This window comes from Poecile atricapillus, chromosome 2 (genome assembly GCF_030490865.1).
Source record: "Poecile atricapillus isolate bPoeAtr1 chromosome 2, bPoeAtr1.hap1, whole genome shotgun sequence".
Lineage (NCBI taxonomy): Eukaryota > Metazoa > Chordata > Aves > Passeriformes > Paridae > Poecile > Poecile atricapillus.
In genome coordinates, this window is record NC_081250.1 from 21,592,532 (window position 1) to 21,607,223 (window position 14,692).

Consider the following 14,692-nt stretch of genomic DNA (forward strand, 5'->3'; position numbering starts at 1 on the left):
GACTTGACTGAAAATTTTCCTACTACCTGGTCATTTCTTCTCCCAGCTTTCTCATCAGAGTGTAAGGAAAATCTCTTAGAAAAAATATTCACTGATGTACCAATAAAGAAAAATTTGCCAGAGAGTTTTACAATAAGCTTTAAATTATGCTGCATTTTCTCTCTACAATTAGTTTAATGGATAGCTGTATTTATATCTAGAAAATCAGTGTTGTCTTTTCAGAGTTTGATAGCATTGGTTGAGAAGGGATGAAAAGCTCAAAAAATTAAACCAAAAAATATTTTATCAGAATGAGGTTTGGTAACATGAGAGCTCCTAGAAACTTGGAGGAACTCTATGTTTTCCTTTTGAGTTCTCAGGGTGGCCTTTGAGGGTCTTACAGCAATGCAGTACCTTGAGGAGGTGGCAGAGGGGAAGGGAAAACTGCTCTCAGAAAAGCAGAGAGAAGCAGCCATGGCAGAACCTGAGCATCCACTCTCCAGCTGCCTGTTGCTGTCCTGTAATAAATTATCTGCAATTCCTAACAACAAAGGTTTGCCAGTCCTTGGCTTTCACGGAGTAAAGTCATGGCTTACTGTCATGATGTCAAAACAATGTTCTGTCAGAAATGATGGCTTGTTGGTAAGTGTTAATAAACAACCTTTCTCCTTTGGCAGACAGAACCCAAATCTGAATCTTTGCCTCAGGCTATCAACAGAGGTCATAAAGTATTTCTATAACATTCTTTTTGTTGTGTTATAGTCATCTTTGAGGCATAGGAGACTTTTACATACTTTTTGTACAAAAGTCTATGAAGTTATGTTCAAGCATTTTTTTGATAACTGTTTACATCTTAATACAGCTTTGTGATGTATTGAATGGTTTTGACATACTGAAAGCCGCCCTATGGAGTGGATATATTTAATTGGTTGGATCCATGTGGCTGACCATGATTTTTCCTGCGTAGAAAACCAGAATGTCTGAAGCTGACAGGCACTTCTGGAGATTGTCTAGTCCAATGCCTAGCTAAAGCAGGGCAAAGTACAACAAGTAGTTTGGGGCCATAACTAGTTTAGTTTTGGATATCTGAATGCAAACTCCACAACCTCTCTAAGCAACATGTTTCAGTGTTCACCCACCCTCACAATAATGAGCTGTTTTCTCATGCTCAGATGAAATTGGACCCATGGCTTCTTCTGCTACTGGACACAAAAAAGAGTAGTGCTTGTGCACATACATACTCATCCACCATAAGAAGTTAATTGGTGTTATTGAGAATTATTTTCCTCTTGTGAAGCAGTCTCATCCTAGAAACAGAATTTTCTCAGTGTAAAGCAATAAACCATCCCTGTATCCTCATTACAGCCAATTAGACAGCTAAATTATTTTAAAATTATATTAATTTAGGTCATATGAAAGTGCACTGAATATCTCTTTTAAAGTCTGTGATATATTAAATTGAACAAAACGTTGAATTTCCTGTCCACAGCTGCAAAATCAACCAACTATGAAATGCTTTTATCTTTTATCAACAGACAGTACTAAATTCTCCTAGTATAAAATATTGATGTTGGTGGTAAAATGCCTGTTGTCTCACAGGTGAACAGTTTCACTTTAATATAAATGTGGAATTTTAATTCTCTATTTACATTATTTTTTAAATTCCTATATCTGTTCTGTAAAATGTAGAATGATACTGGTGTTGAATGCAATTTCTCTTAAAAAAGCGAGTTTCTCATAAAAATGGGACTCAAACTCTGTATCTAGAATCAAATTGCCAAGACTAAATGAAAACCTCTTTGCTCTTGTAATACTCTGAAATACTTTTTACATGGGATGATTCTTCTTAACCTTCTCTTTTATCTTAATAGGTTTTGTGACAAATTAGATTAAATTAGGAAGAAATAAATGGAAAGCCTTTGATTTGAATGAGGAGATAAACATTATCTACCATCATGGATTGCCTCCAGCAGGTCTGCTTGACATAGTAGAATCTGTGAAGAGCAGTTAGTCTGAGTCTTAGGAATTCTGACTTTAAAAGACATGGCAGCAATGCTGTCAGGACTGTAAATTTGATGTGCTAATCCCTTAGGCAGGAAAGAGAATATTGCTGTTTAGGCTGAAGAATACTGCATACATTGAGTCAAACAGGACATGCATGAAGAAGTAAAAAGAAAAAAAGATGATGCAGATCACTGTAGCCATTTTCTGAACAAATGAGGCCATCATGTGGCAAATTAAAGACATGGCCATAGGAAGAAAAGTTATGGATTTACAGAATAAAGTAATAAAGAAGAAAAGTCACATCTTTCATCATGAACTCAAGGGAGATTAGTGTTAAAGTTCAAACACAGAAATTACTTCTAGCACTTTAATTTTTCACAAGTACTCATAGAGAAATTTTGAAAGATATTTTGAAATTTATTTTCATTTTGAAAGGAGATATTTTTAGATGGAAATCACATACATTTTTTTCTACAGTTGAAGTCTCATAGGTAATAGTGTGGAAATGAGAGCTAGGAGGAATAATCACATCTTCAGAGGAAAGATTTCAAATGCCTACATACAAAGCTCCAAGTGAGCAACTAAGCTTCTGATTATTTATCAAGCTCATCAGGAAATTGCAGGAAACAAAATTATAAACATCTGCAAAACTAGATTGCTGTATGCTTCATTGAATGTACCATTAACAGGCTGAACAGGGAAATATTAGCATCCTGAACTGTAATTCACAGCTCTAATATGCATGAGGAGTAGTGTCTAAGCTGTTTTTTATCCAGCAGATATGTAAATAACTCTGATCTTTAATAACTCATCTTCTTTAATAGTGAAAAATAGATACATGTAGATAAATCTTCTGTAGGGCTACCCAAAAGAAAATCCTGGGAAAACTTTATTTAGGTTAGAAATTTATCTGATGGATGGAGAAATGAGTCATAATTCCATGTGCCTTTTCCAACTCATTCCTTGGAATGCACACAAAAATTTTGTTTTGTTTTTTTTTGTTTGTTGAACAACATGGAAATGATGTATTCCTCTATAACACTGCTAAATATATGCATATCAAAGAATGACTGAAAAGTTTCTACAACAATCAAGCACATTGATTAATCCAAAATGAAAGCTGCACAAAATGCCATATATGTAAAAGGGAATGTAAGAAGAAATTAATCCTGGGGAAAGACAGGAGTGCCTGGAAAGGAAGAAGTGTGGTGCCAGTGTTGTCATAGCCCCAGCAATAAAGAGAGTTGATAATGCTGGTCACTGTGCACCCACACTATTGACAAGGGCATGGAGGGACAGGACAAGGGGAAATGGCTGCAAACCTAATGAGAGCAGGCTTAGATTAGGTACTAAGAAAAAATCCTTTACTCTGAGTGTGATGAGGCACTGGAGCAGGTTGCCCAAAAAAGTTGTGGATAACCCTGTCCCTGGAAGTGTTCAAGGCCAGCTTGGATGGGGCTCTGAACAATCTGGTCTAGTGGAAGGTGTCCCTGCCCACAGCAGAGGGGTTGGAACTAGATGTTCTTTAAGGTCCCGTCCAACCCAAGTCATTTTATTGTTCTATAGTAGCTGCATTCTTTCTAAGTTATGCCCTGGCTTCTTTATATATTGCTGTAATAAAAGCTGTCCTAATTATGGACATTTGAAACATAAGTGGGACCTCACAGTCCCTGTGTCATATAGAAATGGATTCCTTCTCCCTCAACATTGCTTTAACATTTTGCATATAAATAACTGGATTGTTTTCTTGGATTAATCAAGTTATTCACTTCTTTTTTCATCTGTGATCAGGATTAACACAGAAATAAAACTATTTCTGTTTGTTATATGATGTGTGCAGCATGCTTTTTAATCTTAGAACAAGTGTTTGTGTATTCAAAGAAGATTTTTAACATATTTGTCATCTTTGCGAGGCAAATGAATGATACCGTTTCTGCTCAGAGATTATATACACAGTGTTTACACAAGCAGAACATTTAAATTTAAGTTATCTAAAATATCAATGACTTTAAATGTCATTTTAAAACAGCTCCATACAATTTATAGTATTTCCATTAAAAATGTCTCTGGCATGGTGAATGTAAGGCTGCAGCCAGTGTTTATGGATCTACTTTTATAAAACACTACATAATGCAGGATCTCAGATGCTAATTTTAGTAGAGCTCTCATTAAAGGTATGATTCATTTACTCTACACCAAGACATTAACAATGTAGGTATTTATGATACTCATGCTCACACCCTCTTATGGAGAGATACAATACAAGGTGGCTGCTAATCTGACCTGCTGGTGACAGCAGCTCTAGAACAGGATGAAATGTGCCCCAGTCTTCATTGGACAGACCTTTGTTGACCCTGCAGAAGACAGACTTGTTTAGAGAAATGACCTAGGTTTGAATGCTCACTGTGAATTACATGCAGTCCTGTGCTAGATCTCTACAGCAACAGCATTATGATACTGATTTCCCTCTTAAATGGAGGACACCCAGAATGAAATGTATACAGAAATAAGCGTGCAAAGACAAAATTAAACGTACTCACCTTTCAGTAACAGGGATTGCTAAAGGTAGTTGACCTTGTGTGTTCTGCTCTTTTCCTTTCTGTTCTCTATTTTTGATAGGTTTACAGCCCATGAAACCCACAGCAAAATAATTGAAGTTGCTGCTAGTCCTGTTTCTTACTTTCAGCTTTCAATTTACTGCCTGAAGGTAACTCAAAAAATTATACCATCCCTCTTGGAAATACAGAATGAATTTATGATTAAACTACATTGTTATAGACAATTTGTCTAGAAGACCGAGTACTTGACAATAACAGTTTTTTAGGCTGTCCAAAAATACAGCTACAATGTAGCTTTTTCTGCACAAGAATTGAATGGTTTTGCCCTATATTCATAAGCAGTATACCAAGTTTCTTCTTTCCTACAAGCTGTCTTGTTTCCTTTCAATGGCCAAATCTACAGGTTTGACTGGATTTTGAGGGAGAGGAGTAGGACAAAGAGTTATGAAGGTACAAATAGACTATACACCGTGAGGAAGAGATTATGTCTATTTGTGCTATGAATGATTATTAGGATTACTCATTAACAAGTGTTTAAAGGAGATATTTAGTGTCTTACAGAAATTAAGCTACCAGGAAAGTTACTTTTACAGACAAGTATTCCAACAGGAAAGAGACAATAGATTCAAAGGATTTACTTGCAAGAAGGAAGAACTGTAAATCAGTATTGATGGGGATTCAGTTTTAGGGAGGAAGACCATCACACTTCTCCCAATATGTGGGATAGTTCAGGTAGAACTTTGAAGGAATGCCTGAAGAAGAGACTAGTGGAGATTCAGAACTGATGTATAGTCTTCCTCTGGATATAGTACATGATCTACGGTATTGGTGAGAAATATTCCTTCAGAAACTCTTGAGAAAAGGGAGAATGATGGAGTTTACTCATGCTGTTACTCTATGTCAGAAATTATAGAAGGGTTTAGAAATGAGATACTTATTGCATAAGGAACAGCCAATTATCCTTACAGTAATCAATATGCTGGAGAAAGCTGGGCAATAGGACACTGGTATTTAACTGCCAGATAAGGATCTACAGTAAGAATGACTTTCTAGATCTAAATTCTCTTTTTCTTCTGAGAATTCTATTTTGATTAGTTTTTTCAGCAGGAGGGCTATCAGACTGTTGAACTTAAGTCCTTGCTGTTTGTTTCCCCACAGCCAGTGGCACTTGCTTGCAAAGTGGTTAGGTTTGCCAAGGTGGTGTCAATGCTAACATCTCTCTGAAGACTCCTTCCAAAGATAATGGGTTGAGAGTCCAAGAGATGTATGGGAAAACATTAAATTACCTCCCCTCAAAACAGTGAGTACTGCTTGAAACTGCCACAGGCTCTCAAAGACAGATGAAGAAAGGCCTATTATTTCAGAACAACAACATATACATATCATCCTTTGTTCAGGGTGCTTATGGGAAAAGACAAGAGCCAACTACTCCAACAAGGAGGACTCAGAGCTCAGACAAGTGTCTTGTGACATCAAGGGGAACCAGAATGGTCAGAGCCTGACTGAAAAGGCAGAGCTAAGGAGTAAGGCCTCCTAAGCCCCTTGGAAAGGTGTGGAAAAATAATGGTCCTTAAAGCAGAATTATGCTAGTTCAGTCAACCCTTCCTTTGGGTAAAGTATTGCAATTTAGAGGTGTATGAATAGAATATAATGAAGAACATGTTTTTGGAGGTGTCTTTGTCTGTCCTTTTGGCTTTGTGCCTATAAACTACATGACATTGAATGGAAGCTCAATTGTAGCAATACGGCTGTCATGGCCTTCTGAAAAAAAATTCTGAAAAGGATGTAATTGTGAGCTGCAGCATAGCTCTTCAAGCACTTGTAGTGGATTTGTAATTATTACAAACTTTTGCATGAGTCTCAATAAATACTTCTCTAAAAATGTAGAAGAAAAGAATGGGGAAAAATAGATTGTTTTGGAAAGTTTCTGCATTTGACATGAATTTCTGAAATATGTTTTAAACTATATGGCCAACATTTTAAAAATTGGTTTTCAGATGTTTCTAGTAAAATATTTACAGTATTATCTTGATTTTCATGAAGAGCTAAATTGATCTGGTAAATCAAGCATCTTTTAAATGAGTTGGGGAGATAACCCAGTTATTACTAATGCAGTAATTAGAAAAATGTATCATCAACAGTTAAAAATACTAGTTTAAAAACAAAATACTAACATCCAGAATTTAGTGAAAAAAACAGTTTAAATATGTTCTTACTTGAATCTTCAGACTAATGTTAAAGAGTACCTATTTCATTCTTATAGTTGCAAGTATAACTTATTTATATCATAATCAGAGTAATATCCTTATTGACAGACAAGAACCTTATTGTATCAAGCAATGCATAAATAGGAAACAAACAAATTTTCCAGTCAAACTGATTTGCCATCTAATACAGAAACAAAAGAAAATAGGTGATTCAAGAGGAAAACAATGAGACTGCAACAATCAACATTTTGTAGAGTGTAATTAATAAATGGTTGAACATAATTGATAAGCCTATCTGCCTACTTCAGACTGGTTCTTCATGAATAATTATCTAGGTGTAGGTAAGACAAGACCATATGTGTAAATCTCAGGGAATGAGAGGTTGCTATGATGGAAGTGTGGACAATTGATTAATCAAGACAGTTTTAAACTTAAAAACAAAACTTTACTGCATAAATACTAACAAAATACATTTCTACTGTTTAGTTATTCATAATTATTAATTAATATTACTCCATATTCAAAGCAGTTAGCCTTAACAGCCATCTTATATTAGTAAATAATATACAATAGCCCAGAGCCAATGCCAAGAGTTCAGCACCAATGGTTACAGTCCTTGAGAGTCTCATTCATGGCAGTGCTCAAGTTCAAAAGCTCTTCAACCAAGGACATCAACACCGAAAAGGATGCCTTCCTTTCCCCTCCTCCAAGTCCAAATCCAGGATTTTCACCTTGTATAAAACATTGCAGTCTTTAGAGAGCTCTTAGTCCTTGACCTCTGACTCCTAGGACTTTGAGAGATTTGCAGAGAGTACTTTCCCAGGCTGCAGCAGATGCCTTGTCTTGCCCATCAGTTGTGGTCTTGGCTTTTTTTCTTATCCACTGTTTAATTTCTGGTTCATTTCAACCAGTTTTTTTCCATCTCTTAAGGCTGCAACTCTTCAGTGATCAGTAACTAAACATCAGTGAGGTACTTACAGTTCTGGGACCTTTGTTTTCAGCCTGTGCCCATGTTTTCAAGGCCTTTGCTGACATCCCAGGCTACAACTCCACATCATAACAAGAGACATCTGGCATCAAGCTTCAGCTGACCTGCAAGTTCTCATAACAATTGGTAACAAGCCTAATAGGCCAGAACTGTCCGTCTTATGCAGGCACAGTGAGAATAAGACTTGAGGTTTATTTCTGACAAGAGCAGAACTGTTTCTAATGAGCATGAAAATATTTCCAAGTTGCTTACACCTAAGCAGTGTGATTTTTGAAAGAGTTCAAAGTAAGCTAATATTAATTTTATTTGGCTTAGCATGCTTCTACTTTCATGAGTGCAATGGGCATCACTTTGGCCACATAAAGAAGAGTTTTGAATAATGAAAACTAGTAATGAGAAACTGATACACATTTACTTAGTATTTCTTGGTTTTGTATAACTTATGAAAGGAAAGAAGAAAACCAAAAGTATGAAGACTGACTGTTGATATTGAAAGAATTACAATGACAAAAGTAGCCACAGTGACAATTCAGAGATAAGTACTGTCTTTAATAGAAATATTGCATTACCCACTATGAACATTGACCAGGGAATAGTAGACACCTTTTTCAGCCAGAAGCTGCTGATGGGTGCCCTGCTCTATGATTTTGCCATTCTGGACCACGGCGATCTTGTCAGCATTTTGGATGGTGGAGAGGCGGTGAGCTATGACAATGCATGTACGACCTTCTCGAGCTTTATCCAGTGCTTCCTGGACAATCTGCACAATGAACAAACCAAAAGGTGAGCTATTCTGGCAGCTGCTGTGTGATATCCCTCAACTGCCATCTGTAAACTCTAATATGACAGTGAAGGAAAAGAAATATCTGTTGCTCAAGCTTCTTGATTTAGAATTAGCCTGTGTTGGCAGAGTCCAGACTATTAGAGTGGATAATGGTGTGATAGTTAAGAGAATTAGAAGGAAACAGGTTCATTACTGAGATGCATGGCAGGAAAAAAAGAGAAAATGTCTTAAATTGTAGGAGATGTTCTGACCGGATATAAAAAAAAGATTCACTGCAACGATAATTAAGCATTGGAACAGGTACAAAAACATCTCTACTGAATCTTCTTGAGATTTTCAAGTACTCTACCAGACACAGCATAAAGTAATCTAAATTTGAGTTCAGTATTGGCCTTTCTGTGAAGAGGAGGTTTAACTGGGGACCTCCACAGCTTCCTTTAATGACTGATTAATTATATATGGAAGTCAAGTCAATATCCTGGGGCCAACTGTTATCATAGTAGTTCTCATGATCTCACAGGGAGTCTTATGAATCACATTTTCTTAAAGCTATCACTGGCAGAAAGACATTAAAAACAATCTCTGCTTTGTTGTATTTATTCCTTGTGTTTATTAATACAGAATAAAGAGGTTAAATTTCAATACCTAACTGGCATATAATCAAGAAAACAATAAATCATGGGATTGTTTATTGGCATTTTCCCCTTAAACCTCATTTTTTCATGCCTACAATTGATCCAAACTTAGTAGAAAATTTCAACTTTCCAGATTATAATCTATGATATAATATTTGCCTCATTAATAGCAAGTATCTTGTAGACTCTTTGTTAATCTTCTACATGTAGATTGCACTTCTGTAGTACCAAGATCACAGCTTTGGGCTTAAAAAAGAAGTAAATGTCTTACCAATTTTCACCTGAAATTTTAATTTTAACATGAACACGTAGCAAGAACCAGAGAGCAACGGGAGAAGAAGAAAACTTAAGAAAGCCACATTTCACAGGAAAAAAACAACAAACAACATTCTCTGGCAGCATCCTCAATCTTTTTGGCTTCTGCAGTTCGTGTGTCCTGATTCAATTTTGACACCAACTTTCTCAGTTGAAGCCTGAAGACTTCTAGGCTAAGGAATGTATTCTTCATAGCAACTTCAATCTGCCCACTGCCATACAGATGTAAAAAACACTTATTTTTTCCCCCAAGGAGGGGTAAGACATTTATGTTTGTCTATTATTTGCCTAACTATATAATTTGCATAAGACACCATATTTCCAGCTTTTGGCTTTAAACTGTGGGAGTAAACATGGTAATCATAATACCAAAAAAAATTAGATTCCAGGCTCAGACTTAAGTTACCTTTTCACTTTCTGTGTCTAAGGCAGAAGTAGCTTCATCCAGAAGCAGAATTTGGGGCTTGCGTACAAGAGCTCGGGCAATAGCAATACGTTGTTTCTGGCCACCAGAAAGCTGGGTTCCCTTGTCTCCTACACGGGTATTGTATTTCTGGAAAAAATATATTAAGTTCAGCCTGTGAATGAAAATCAGTTTGGATGTATACTGAAGCATTTGAACTTTGACACCAGCCTCCCATAATCTGCATATTCCACACCAGTAGCTTTCTGAAAACAACTGACCAGAATTTCTATCTGCCACAGATCTGTAGATCTTTTACTAGTAGACTTCTTTAGAACATCAAGTGTTTAATAAATTCAAAGCAACAAGCCACTCTAAGGTTGAAATGGCAATGTTATTCTCAATCAGATGACACAACAGCAAAGGTCAGTGAAAGTCAATGTGACAATACTGGGGTTCAAACTCTGAAAAATCACACAAAGTGAGATGAGTATTCAGGGGAAATGTGCTTAAATTTTTAGCCTTTCTGAATACTTGTAATTATGTCTTCCTGGTCACTGAATAGGACAAGATTTTGTGCATGGCAGACCTGACCCAAGAAGCTCAGTCTTACATTATTATGTGTTTTTCTGATACATATAGGTGAAAAAATTGTTAGTAATTTTCAGACCATAGGAATACTTGAAATTTAAGTTCTGGCTAGGTATAACTGGAAGAAAGTATAAACTCATCAGTCTAGCAGAATATTTTACATATGCTTAAGACAGACAGGAGCTTAAAAAGAAATGCTCAACTTTAAAAACCTCACTCCTTACTACCAGCTCTCAGTTAGTTATAATTGTGTGTTTTTTTCCCTGAGATCTTAAAAGTTCCACTCTCCATCTGACAATGGAATCTCCCAGAGTGAAAATAAGTATGGTAAACACAATTAAGTAAGGAAAATATTTTAAAAATTCTTTCAGATTTATTTTCATCTCAGAGAATTATTGTACCCCAGGTAATGATAAGCAGACACAGTTTTTCCCTGCCACTTTAGTTCACATCCAGTTCTGAGAAGGAAAGAAAGGGAATAACTTACATCTGGCAGAGAGTCAATGAAGGAATGAATATTGGCTTCTTTTGCTGCTCTAACAATTTCCTCAAAGGACACCTGCCGACTGTTATCTCCATAGGCGATGTTTTCAGCAATAGTGAAGTCAAACAGGATTGGTTCTTGTGAGACAATACCAATCTGAGCTCTCAACCACTGGATATTCAGTGCCTTTGCATTTTTGCCATCAAAAAGCTGAGAAAGCAAACATTTTAAATTTTAGTCACATGGCTAGATATGAATTTGAGATTTACTGTAAATTCATACACAGAAGTTGTGCAATTGCAGCTCTTTCCTCAGCTCCTATCAATTGCAAGCCCACATAATCCCTTTCCATCCTTCCTGTCTATGTTCCAAAATTTTCTAATTCATAGAATTGAATGCTGCCTCAGTTATTTTCTTTACATCAGTACTTAATTAGGATTTTGAAGACAGTGGAAGATAGGACATGCTGAGGCAATTTCAAAGAACTTTGGGTAAAGTTCCTTCAATTGTTTCTTCAGCAGGAAAATTTTCCTCTATTTTGCACCTATAAAGAAGAAATTTACTTCTGCATTCCTTAAGATGTCATTTGCAGCCAGTTTTCTTTATTGATAACTCTCTCATATTTCTGCCAAATTTTCCTGCTGAATTGCTATCATTTTCTATTAGATAAATGAAACAGAATTTTCAATTTTATTTTTTTTAATGTATCAGCTTCATAATTACACAAGTTGCCTTAACTTGGACAGACATATACCAGGACATTAAAAGGGCTGTTAAATCTCCATTAGAGTGACCCAGTGCAGTTCTCAGGGTCTGTGTTGGGTGACATGATCAGCTGGGTAGTTGAAGAATTGCTCCCTTCATAGCATGGCTGTTGGAGAAGATTATTCTACTAACTCCACAGCTGGCGCTAGAACAGTCAATTTTTCAGCCAATATAGCTTTTTCTTCAAAGGAAAAGGTGTCAGAATGAACTTGATTCAAAATCCAATGAAATAAGGGAACTTTTGTGAACAGCTGTCCTGACAGTTTCTGCTTTAAGCCCTTTCATTCAGTTCACAGTGCAACCCAGCTTGAGAATTAGTCCAACACTTTTGTGGTTTCTATGGCACAGGTCTGTGTTTTACTGTCAGTAAACTGTTGGTTGTTGCTGTCTTCAGTAAGTTGTTGGTTATTTATGGACACAAGGCCAGAAACACTGGTAAGGAAGTTGCACTTTGTTAAACACATTTTTGGGGCACCTATGCTGCTTCTTTCTACACATCATTTTGATACACTGAACTTTTCTGGGCACTTTTAACCTCAATTAAAAAATCTTTTTCATTGCACCTAGGATTTATTTAAGTATTGTTTCATGTTTTGTGAATATCTCTGCAGAGACAAGTTCTAAAATTCTTCTTATTCTCACCTCATAAAGGCCAAAATATGTATTCTGTTTCAGACAAAACCTCTGAGCATGTTTTCATCAAAGAACAGCAATTAACAGTGCCATTATGTGAAAAAAATTGTAAAGTTGCTCAATAAGTAGTATAAGAAACCCTACATATATTTTAAACCAAAATTACTGAAAGTATTTGCAATCTATCACTTGATAAGCAGCATACTCATAAAGATGTTTCTGACAAGTGCAAATTATGAAAAAAACTACTTTTGTCAATGTTGACATTTTTTTAAAGAACATAGATGACAAATTCTATTACTAAATCATACAGAATATATATAGATACATATATTTATTAGTTTTCAAGCTCTTCTTTTTATAAAAATCTCAGGAAATTTGCCCTGAATTTAAAGCCATCACGAGACTGTGGATCAGGCATATTTTTATAACACAGATATTCATTAATTCATTGTAATGTTGGAAACTGGGACTTAGATGCATTTCATTTAATTAAGGAGTCCAATGAGTCACTGCTGATCTTTACATTAAAAATACTTAAAAAATAAAACCAGAAATATCTATTGTACTTATCACAACACAGAAAACCAATTAAGAACACTCTCACTTAAACTGTTGACATGTTCCTGCAAAAATACTTACCATTTCTCCATCAAGTGGATCATAAAATCTCTCCAGCAGCTGAACAACTGTGCTCTTTCCACAGCCACTGCTGCCAACAAGAGCCAGAGTTTGTCCCTTTTCTACTTTTAGATTCAAACCTTGGAGGATTTTGACTTCTGGTCGGTTTGGGTAGTTAAATGCCACATCTTTGATTGTTATGTTTCCTTCAAATGTTTCCTATAATTAAAATATTATCAGTATTACATCTTTAGGACAATTTTACAGTTGATTAAAATAGAATTGCAGAAGTATCCCCAACCCTCCCCCTACCCTGAAATCAATAGAGATTTTCAAAACAAATACCCTTTTGGCTCTATGTGTAAAAGCTGGACTCACAATAGAGAACTTGGTCCATGTTGTGTTCAGAGGATGTGTCAAGGATGCATTGTGACAAGGATGTAATCAGAAGGAGAGGAAGAATCAGTTTGAAGAGAGTGAGAAGAGTGCTGTCCATATTACCAATAAATAGTATCACCTGTCACACATGGCTTACTTACAGGCTTGTCTCCTTCCTCACTGTAACTGTCTATTGAGGGCACTCTTTCAAATAGCTGAAACAAGTGGGATGCTGATATCTTGGCTTTTGCATAGTCTGGAGCAAAAGAACTGGTTTGTCCTAGTGCCATTGCACCAAATACAACAGCTGAAAACACTCTATAAAAGAAATCAGGAAAAAAATATCAACAGACAACGAAGAAAAGGATAGTGGAAATGTGGCTGCAGTCAGCTTTAACTCAGAGAAAAAAGAGGGCTAAATTTAGAAAGAATAAAGTAGTAATCAACTATTATTGCTTTAATTATTAATCTCCACAAATTTGTTTTTACCCTCTTTTAATGACACGAGATAAACATGCCTGCATTCCAAATTCAGTGTTTCAATTACTTATTAGCATAATTTCTTTAGTTATTAATTCTGGTTAGTATACTAAGTTTCAACTGGGACTATGAGGAAAGTGGTGAATGGATGGCAACACTGTTACACTAGTGCTGTTCTATCATCACTGTGGGTTCCTCTCTGCGGTTCAATGACCTTTGGGAGTTAGTGATCACTTTTTAAGGCATCGATGAAAAGAAGAAATCAAGCCTGTAACAAGGTGACAATAAAGATTTAATTTTCTACCACATCTCTACTGGAAAAATATTGCAGGGTTTTCAATACCGATAAAGGTTGAAAAGTATGCTTTTATTGGTTTTTGATGACTTTTATGTCATTTTATGGAATTTTATGTAATTTATAGGCTACATTAGAATTGTTTAAGAACCCGTTGTCTTCAGATATTACTGCCACAGACCACAGAAACAAAACCATCACCAAGAACAGCTATTTGACATATGACACCTCTTAGTATATTTTAAAGCCAAGTAAAATAGATTCATTTTAATTTATATTGTCTTTTTTCTTCAGAGCTACATAAAGTGATCTGTTTTATTCTGCATTTGAACAACCTAGAAGGGCTCATATAATTTTTGCTCAAACCCTCCCTATACATCTAACCAAAAATTCACTCAGCTGGCTAGAGGTGTTCATCTAGCAGAGGGGTGCAGACACTTTCTAACATCTTCTGTCAGCTGTGTTAACTATCTTTAATCATTAAGTGTTAACTATCTTTAATTAAGTTGGCAACAAAAAATCAGTACGGTTGATGTTCTTGGGTATTTAGGTCACTGATATCCACACTGGTA

The 14,692-nt window shown here is 35.9% G+C and overlaps 1 protein-coding gene across 2 annotated transcripts in view; it reads right to left on the minus strand.

Annotated features, from left to right (window-relative positions):
- Positions 1-6,954: 6,954 nt before the first annotated feature.
- The window catches only part of ABCB1 (ATP binding cassette subfamily B member 1), a 48,821-nt gene continuing 41,083 nt past the window's right edge, over positions 6,955-14,692 (minus strand). Inside the window, exons 27-31 of one of the 2 annotated variants that reach the window (XM_058831919.1) lie at positions 13,507-13,663; positions 12,989-13,186; positions 10,952-11,158; positions 9,877-10,023; positions 6,955-8,496 (exon numbers count right to left, since the gene is read on the minus strand). In XM_058831919.1, the coding sequence (XP_058687902.1) occupies positions 8,302-8,496; positions 9,877-10,023; positions 10,952-11,158; positions 12,989-13,186; positions 13,507-13,663 (904 nt within the window). In that variant the 3' untranslated portion in view covers positions 6,955-8,301. The remainder of the gene's footprint in view (positions 8,497-9,876; positions 10,024-10,951; positions 11,159-12,988; positions 13,187-13,506; positions 13,664-14,692) is intronic. The other variant, XM_058831921.1, reaches the window with a different exon arrangement.